This window comes from Mesitornis unicolor, unplaced genomic scaffold (assembly GCF_000695765.1).
Source record: "Mesitornis unicolor isolate BGI_N332 unplaced genomic scaffold, ASM69576v1 scaffold27201, whole genome shotgun sequence".
NCBI lineage: Eukaryota > Metazoa > Chordata > Aves > Mesitornithiformes > Mesitornithidae > Mesitornis > Mesitornis unicolor.
In genome coordinates, this window is record NW_010163543.1 from 23,564 (window position 1) to 33,016 (window position 9,453).

At 45.0% G+C, this 9,453-nt stretch overlaps 1 protein-coding gene across 1 annotated transcript; it reads right to left on the minus strand.

Annotated features, from left to right (window-relative positions):
* Positions 1–927: 927 nt before the first annotated feature.
* Positions 928–6,758, minus strand: FAM69C (family with sequence similarity 69, member C; the record flags this gene model as incomplete). Its single annotated transcript, XM_010194002.1, has 3 exons — positions 928–1,143; positions 1,812–1,976; positions 6,081–6,758. Coding segments are annotated over 3 exons (1,059 nt in total), but the record flags the coding sequence as incomplete, so codon positions are not given.
* Between the last annotated feature and the right edge of the window lie 2,695 nt (positions 6,759–9,453).

The following is a 9,453-nucleotide window of genomic DNA, read 5'->3' on the forward strand; positions in this document are numbered from 1 at the left end:
CTCTGGCAAAGGAGTGCTTCTTATCAAGTGTTCAGATGTTCAAGTGCCTGAGGGCTGTTCACATGGGAAAATTCAGTGGCATTATTCATACCTTTCCACTGCAGAATATGAGTACTCACATGGGAACTCAACAAGGGTATAATTATTTTGCTCTAGAAAAGTCTTAAGTACCTTCATATAATTTCTCCCCAGAAAGTTAGCTATGGCACAGGTAATACAACACACCAGAGAAAATACACCTGGGGACATCAGACAGGACTGCTTTGTACAAAAGCAACTCTTCACCTGTGTGGCAATACATTTCCCTATTTGAGGTTGGTTTTTTTCACAGAACACTCTGTCTCTACTTTTAAAAAAAAAATCTCATTTTACAGAGAAATTAAAACAAACACCATACACATACCACCACACCCACCCACCCACTATCTTAATTACTGATATTAGTTTTGCTGCACTTCCTTACACTTTCCTCTTGTAAATGCATCCTAACTCTGAGCACCACACTCAGACACTCTCTGAGCAGCAACTACAGCTTATGGTAAGCAAACTATGTGCTGAATGCTGATGGAGAGGGCTAATACTCACTCAGGAAAATAAGCAAGAACAGAATCCATGTAACGTAAACCAATTTCACACTTCAAAGGATATTAACAGGATGTGCTGCACCTGCAGCCATGAATTTCATTTACATAGGAGAAAAACAATCTCTGCGCTGTAAATGTAATACAGTGGGTAGGAGGGATGGAAGAGTGAGAGAGAGAAAGAAAACACAGGCTACCTCGCACACAGCCTCCCTTAAACAGTGTCCCTCACATACAGCATCCCTTAGCTGTATCCCTCAAATTCAGCATCCCTCAGCAGTATCCCTTGCATTCAGCATCCCAAGCAGTGTCTGGGCTATGGCCCTCACAGTTCTGCCTTTTGTGTCTACTCCGCCCTTTGCAGTTCTCGCTGGGTGACCCGCAGCAGGTGGTATAACTCGGAGAGAGATTTCAGAGTCCTCTGGTGCCCAGCAGCATCCACGTGCCCCGGCTCGGCACACTCCTGCACAGCTTTCTGCAGCTGCAGCTGCAGGGGGGAGGAAACCAGCAGTCCTCTGAGATTTGGGGAAAACCAGCGACGGAATATTTTATCACAGATTACCTGAGGAAAGGAAAGAGAGCAGATTGTTGCCTTTCAGGAGCTACAGCTAACACCTTGCTGCTTCTCTGGGACTGCAGCAAACCCCTTTCTTCTCAGATCACTCTCACACTTGTGCTTAAACAGTGGTGAGGGTGAGGGGGTGGGAGAAGCAGGCAAAAGGCAGCTGAGCCACAGCTATGCTCCCCCAGCCTCCCTGCTGCCCTAGTGCCTCCCACCAACAGTTTGGGTGAGCTGTAGAACACCTCATCCGGACACCTCATCCCAGCGCCAAGACTCCTCTCTCCATTACATCCACACACTATCTCTGTAGTGTGAGAAATCACAGCTAGAGAACCTCACTGCTCACATGTGGACAGTCACCACTTTACCATGACTGGAGACAGCAATGACAACCCTTTGCCTCTGATTCCTCTATGCTCGTCTCTGAGGTGTTGAGCTAACAGTGACACGAAACTGTGGCAAATAAACACTGCTGGATATAACGCTCTGTTTGCATGCTCCGGGACGGGATTTCCAAATGGAACTGGCACAAATGTGGCCACGTTTAAAAGGTTTTTATGGAGACATATGACTGTCTTAATCTCACAGTGTTTTAGTACATACCATGCATTTTATAGTCAATGTGATTTTAAAAGAAATGGATGCATAAAGCAGCCGTGTCTACTCACTTGCAAGTTGTTATTGGCTCTCTGGGCTCCACATTTTCTGATTTTCAGATTGCATTTTGAAAAGCAATCAAAAAAATTACAGTCTTCATCTCCTGTGCAGTTCTGTTCGAGGATGTCCCTCATTTTGGGTTCAAAAAAGGCCATATCCACATCAATGGCAACCACCTGTGGATCAAAACAAGCCATCAGATCTGGCATGGCAGAACCTGCAGGGCTGAGCAAGCATTCCTGTACTGTTTGCTTCTGGAAATGCTGTGCAGAGAGCATCTGCCAGTGAAGAACTGGGATCACAATGAAAGGGCTTTATTTCACTTAACTGAGCTGCATTGGTCTTATGATTATCACTTCTTAAACAAAACCAGCCATTGCTTATGATACCAGGAAAGGGAAAATTATCTGTGGACAATATGCATCCCTGGGGTCAAGTGGACTGACTTCCCTTAAACTGGGACTATCCCACTTGAAGATTTATTCACTTGTTGTTGCAGCATATGCAATGTCACTGCAACCTTTTAATTATATGGTGGTGAGAAATGCTCCAGAGGCCAGATGACATCATTGCACCATTCAGACTAAACTTCTGACGTTACCACTGTGGAGAGTAGCACTGGGATGTGCAGAATTATCCACACTCGGTGCAGCTCCTGCAATCTGCCATTGTGTCCAGTGGGTTTGAGTCTGCTCTGCTGTAGAAAGGGATCCCTGATGTTGCTGAAAGTTGGGACTGGCTTTGCCTGGTCCTGGTTTCTATGGTTTGACTCATTTATTGTGCACGGCTCTTGATTTGCTTGTCCAGAAATATGGTCCATAGCAGAGTCCAGCCAGTGGTTGGTCTCAGCAGAAAAAGCAAGAACTAAAGGGATCAATCATTTTTCTCTCCCAGACACAAGCCTTGCAAAATAGTGAAAATGCAGCACAAACAGGTCTGCAGAGCTGCTGCCCATGCCCCAGGTTTAGAACTATTCTGGGAGTGAAGGGCTGTAGTCTCAGTTTCTGCCAGGTTCACTCCACCCATAAATACTTCACTTCTTAAAAAACCCACAGCAATAAACAGGGAAAGAAAGGAGGCCAGTAATGGGATGGCAGCTGCTGGATGTGAGACAAACTGTGGGTGATCAGAGTGAACACAGCCTGCCTCTCATCGCAATGGATTCAGCAATCAGTGCATGTTTAGAGCTGTGCTTGACACTTCATGGTCAGAGTCAGAGATGCTCCCTTGGAGAAACTGAAACACATTTTCATGGAGGGAAACATCTGGGACTTAGGCAAAGCAGAGTTACTTGGGCTCAAAGGATAGTCTCACTTCTAAGATTCAACCTCCCAGGTAACAGGGGAAGCTAGACTGTGTGGCTGGAGCAGCAGCTAGATCAACCCCAAGAACTAAAGAAGTCTGGTCTGGTAGAAGGCCAAGCAAACCTTCCACAGGCAAAAGAGAGAACAAGGTCTAATCTTCATTTTATTCTACTTCTTTTTCTCCAGGGAAAAATCTTAGAGATTAGGCTTAGCTTAAAAACTCAAGTATTGCTAAGCTTTTTGGAGAGCTTGATAATGATGATGTAGCCTAAAGAATTTCACAGATTTGGACAGGCAATTTTTTTAAATTTTCTTCTTTACTTCCTTAAGCTTTCTGCAGTTTTGCTCTTCACTTCTTTGGAAAAGAGACAGTAAAAGTGGTGCAGGATTTCCCCAGTCCTAGGGTCGTTGCATCAGCTCCCAGGTGGGGCCTCTGCCAGCACTGGGCAACTTTGACAACCTGATCAACTGTTCTGCTACGAAAAGCAGCCCTGGTTCCTAAATGGGTGGCTGCCAAAGGGTTCGCTGGTTTCACTGAAGTTCAGCTGTTACAAAAATGTGTGGGCATTCAGTCAGACCCTGTGAAGACAGATCTGGGTGACACTCTACCTATAAACAGCTACATTTTGGTGGGGTTTGTTATGACTGTAATTGATGATGAGGGTACCTATGGAAATGCAGGAAGGACCCAACGTGGGCTCCTGACCTGATTTAAAGTAATGTTTAAAGTGCTATAATCTTTCTAGTTCTCTCTGAGGTGCTGGTAAAACAGGAAGCTCTCTCAGAGCACTGTATATTCACCCAGACCTCCTTCTTACGTAGCATCTTACGCAGCGTCATAGCAGCTTAAAATTCCCCTGGATGACCATAGACTCATTAAGGTTGGAAAAGAACTGTAAGGTCATCAAGTCCAACCATCAACCCAACACTATCATGCCCACTAAACCATGTCCTGAAGTGCCATATCTACAAGTTTTTTGAGCATCCAGGGATGGCGACTCCACCACTTCCCTGGGCAGCCTGTTACAATGCTTGACCACTCTCTCAGTAAAGACATTTTTCCTAATATCCAGTCTAAACATCTTCTGGTGCAACTTGAGGACATTTCCTCTCGTACCATTGCTTGTTTCTTGGGATCTACCAGGCAGCGATGCCTCCCTTCTGTGCTGCAGGAACAGCATGTGATGGCTGGAGTGAAGGCTGGAGGCTTATCCCCACCACTTGAAAATAATCGTTAAAGTAAAACTATTGCACTCCAGGCACATTTCTTTGAGCATTAGCAGTCTTGTCACTGGGATGAGGAATAGTGGTGCTATTATGGGTGTTTGTTATTATCCGACACAGAGCACAAGGCACAAGGAAGTAAAAAAACTGCTTTAAACAAACATGAGGGACAAAAAAAAAGAGGCTGCCTTGCTGTGTCCCTGTTCTAGAACTGGTTGATAAAACCACCTCGAGCTTCTGCTTCTCACTCTCCCTCCTTCTTCACCCATCAGAAGCTCTGTCTGTTCCTCCCCACCTCACAACTCTCTGACTGTGTGTATCTCCTGTCCCCTAGCTCAGTGGGGCAGAAACAGATGATACCAATAGGCTGTAAGTAATATACAACTGGGAGAGCCATGTGTGAGTGGCAACTCACCCTTTTTAAAAAATTAATCCGCCTAGAACATAATAAATTAGAGTACTTTCCTATACCAGAAGATGACTGCTGTCTCCTTAGACTCCAGAAGTTATGGGAGGGTCCTAGAGAAGCAAGCCTCACCAAAAGGACTCATAAGAGGAGACACATCCAATATTCGCTCTTTTCCTAAATGAATATCTTTTCCTGTGAGTAGGCTGTAAAACAGAAGCTCTGGTGTGTGCTCAGCCACAGGCAGTCCCAGCCCTGCATAAGTGAAAAAGACAGGCAAAGCCTGCCTGCCTTGAGGAATCCTCTCCGTACCTCACTTTGCCTAAACCCTGGTATGCTTTTTTAGTTTCTCGCTGTAGCTCCTCACCCATCCCCTGTTCAGCAGCTGTATTGCACCTGAATAAACAGTGGGAGGGAAGGGAAGGGTGAAGGGGAAGCACTCTAATTGCTCTTAATGGCTATATGTTTAGGCAATGTTTGTCTAGTTCTCTGAAGATGTGAGTGTTATATTAACACTCGGTGAGTACTGTTTCAAGTCTCTGAAAATGCTTTACTTTCACCCAGAGTGCAGAAACGTCCCTGATGTTGCTGCAGACAGGGAGCCTGGTTCAAACACTGACTTGCTCTCAGTGCCTCCAGCCTGCACACACAATTCTCACCAAAACCAGTGGAATTTCTGCCTGCAGAATGAACGCAGGACACATTCAGCAAGGTGGTGCTCAGCCACATCACTACTTAGAAAATACGCACAGCTATTCAGGTCTGAGTTACAGCTCTACAATGAAAAGTCTAAGAGTAACAGTACCAGGGAGTTTTATGTCACTGTCCTTGGATAATTTCCAGAGCAGATAAGCTGCTTGCTAAAGCACAAAGATGGGTGCATTTGTATGTGGAGAGATCCCCTTGTCCCAGGGCAGAAAATTCAGCCTTAGCTTTCACTCTCAGAGTTTTTCCTTTCAGCATCACTACCAGAAATAGTTGCCTTGACTCAAATTACAGCTTCATTTACAGCTTTTGAGATCTCCTCGTCTTCAGAAGGTATCACTTACCACCTCCAAGGGACCCTGTTGGTACCAGTGCCTTTGAGGAGGTGAAACAAATCAGAACTGAGACAGCAGCTCTCAAAACCAGCAGCAGGATTTAGTGCTCTGAAAGGTGGCTGCCCATATTACAAAGAGCAAAAGCAGCAGAGAAGCTCCCCTGTCACTTGTAAATGCATTGCAAAAACTTGGCCGAAAGCTGCACGAGGAGGGAAGTGTCACTTTAACACAGCCATTTTCAGGCTAGAATTTGACCTTAAATTGGCACATTGTGACCTTAACCACCACCCCAAAGACACAGCTTACCGTGAGATCGTGCCTGATAGCGAAGTTTTCTGGTTTGATGTCACACAGGTGAAGTCGGTGAGAGAAATCATTATCAAAATGCTGTACCATGTCCAGAAAGCTGAGTGCAATGTCAATGATGGCTCTCACCCTGCTTCTATGGCCAGCAAGGGAGGGACCGACCACATTTTCCAAGGGAAAAAGAGTTTTGTGCCAGGCGTGTCCAGCTGTGAGATACTCCACAGCATAAAAGTGTCCACAAGAGCCAATAATTCGTAGCACGTGTTTGCTGAAGTCCTGCAGCAAACTGAAGTAGATATATTCTTCCTGCTGGAGCAGGGACCACATGCTGGCCACCTGTGCTTTCCAACGTGGTCCCTTCTTCCTTGTCCACAGGGGCCCCATGGTGTTGTTAGATAGTTCCAGCCCCAGGACATTCTTGACCTCCAAGGCCACCATCAGCAGAAGCTCTGTTTCAGGAATATCTTGTGTTTCCTCCTCCTCTAGCATACCGAGATGCTGGTAGCTGGAGAAGATTTCCTTTTTGGATTTCAAGATGATGGGCTGACCTCTCCAGTCAGCCTGGATGACCTTCTTACCTCTGTCATAGTAAAGGCAGTGCTTGTACACCAGCTTCTGTGCCACACACAGGTCTTCACAGAGGTCACCAGTCAGGGCCCCGCTGCTGTAGTCAAGACACTAGAGAGAAAGAGCAGAACATTCATAGGAGGACCATACACCCATGGACGACATAGAAGAAAGGCAAAGAATCAACAACAGTCCTAAGCCCGAGAGGCTTGCAGCAGTCGTGGCACCAGAAGATCACACCTTCTACAACTGTTAAGTCAATGGTTTTTCAGAAATCTGTGGAGACCTTTTACTAGGCGTACTCTTGCTTCAAAATAGGGATTCTTGGGATGGTAAAGGACAAGCTTTTTTGGGGCAAGGAAATGGACTAGATGACCTGTTACTCTTAAGTTCTTGCAACATATGAATTCAGTGAGACAACCTTTGAAAAAGCTTGGCTGCGCTGTGTGAGATTCTGGGCAGCAACACAGCGATAACTTCCAGTGTAATGCAGAACTTCTCTGGAGGCTTCAGGGCAGCACAACTTAGACATCCTCTCTTAAACTACAGGAAAATCCATGGGGAGCTGATTTGCTGGGACCTTCCCCAGCCCTGCATGTTTCAGCCTTGCACTCAACGTGCCCTGAATGAAGCTGTAAGAACCTCCTTCCGCACTACCAGGAAACACAGAGGTTGTGCTCAATGCCTCTTGCACCAAGAACTTTCAGTTTTTAAATATATAAATGCTGTAGGACAGAATTACTTTTCCAGTTTTTATATGTAATGATCAAAACTGGCCTTTTAATATTAATTGCTTAAATACTTAATTTTTTTAATTGGGAAAAAATCAGCCCATGGATGCATGGGAACTGCTGCTTGATAGTTAAGCAGTCACTGCAAATTCATACAAGAACTGCAAGGATTCCCTCACCAGTTCTTCCCTCAACCCATAATTGTTTCCATACCATCATTTCCAAAAGTGTAGGCAGTCTATACATTCCTATGGGCATTCAGAAGTGCAGCTGCAGGGACTGCTTTGGGTGAGTCAGTAGAGGGGATGATCAGAGGTCTCTGGTGAAAGGGGAATAGACTGTGGTGGTGTAAGAAGCCAAACATCTGGGAGGCGGCTTGACAGTGTCAGCCTTCTTCGTTGCTTTCTGGCATTTGAGCCTTCATTTAAACAAGTTGGCAGCTCCCCCTGCATGTGGAGTACTTACGACAGCTGTCTGACCCCCACCTCATTTGTCACTTGCTGTTACTTGCACAGAAACACGACCATAAAATTCAAGTGATGTAAATTTTCTTAAAACTCTGAGATGTGCACCAGACTAATACGTTCTGATGCCAGGCAATATTCAGAGTCTAACCTTAAACAACACGCTGGGGAACGGGTGGAAGATTAAGCCCAAAATCCAGGAATGGTGATAAATTGACTAAACCAGCTCACTGAGACCAGCTCAGATAGGCATAAAATTTATTTATACTCTGATGTTCTCACAGCCCAAATGAGTGCATTCAATGCCAGCAAGGAGAGCCATGTAGGCAAACTCTAGCACCAACGTCCTGACCCTGAGTCCAGGGTGATGTACCTGTGTGAGACACACGCATCTGCACCCACATCAGGATGGCCAAGGAGGCTCTCTGGGCTGTCTCCAGGCTTCAGAGCACACAGATCAATGTTCTTGCTTTTGAAAATCTGCTCCTATGAATGTAATACAGATTTATTTTCCCTTTTCAAGTAGAAAATTTAGTTTTCCTAACAGAAGTAGTTTAGCAATTCTTACCATCTGGAACTTCAAGCGATTTTAGAAAGAAAATTACAAACAGAGGGAATTTCAGGGGTTTTCTTTCTTGTGTAAGTATAACCACATTAAAAATCATTGCTCTCTTATTGAGAGGACCACAACTTAACTCTTCTTCTGCTACAGTAAAAGAATATAGGACTTAGTCCTGTAATTGCACCCACATGTGTGAACAATTGCCCCTGTGGACAATTGTACTGTGGTCCATCAAGTTCACTCCTAGAGTGTCCGTATGCGTGGACCTCTTGCATCTAGAAGCACACATGCCCAGAAGCCCTGCAGTAACACGTGAACAGGCAGCCTATTTTCATGTGTTGCCATCACATCATTCTTAATGGCATTAATGAGAAAAAGTAGCTATGGAAAAAGCTGTCTCACTCACAGTTCCCAGACATAAGAGATGAGTCATTTTTGAACCCGGCTGCTGTTCAGGACTTGTCTGCTGTTCCATTTGAACCCATAAATCCTTGATTATTGACTTGGTATCTGGCAAATAGTCTCTGAATCAGATTTTTCCTACATTGAACTTCCGTGGTGTTTGGCAAACTGGGATCTGTGCAACAGGACTTGACCAAGGAGCTCCTGGACACACAATGATGTAACACAGACCAGCCTTCCAGAAGTAGCATTCTCTGCTGGTCACCAATGCAAGCAAGAATTTCAAAAAGGCTTCCTCAAATAAGCAATTAAAAAGTTTGAATAATTTTCCAGGTGTCTCTCTCCACTCACAGAATGTATTGAGATGTGAGTCACTCAATGGCTCTGCAAATCTCCTCAGTTTCCTGTTTATTATAACCTAGCAAGTCAGCAAAGACTGACTGCACCTTCTCATCTTCACTGCCTGTCTCCATTATTCCAACTTTTAATGTTTTATATTTTGCCAGAAGCATAGAACATTAAAAAAGCTTAGCTCCCTAGCCCTCTCACTATAATCCTTACGTTTTCAGCCCCTGGATGACTTGTGGTTTCCCTCCCTGTTTCTCCTCTCTATTTTCCCCTCCATTGGCTGATGGAACAGGACAGAT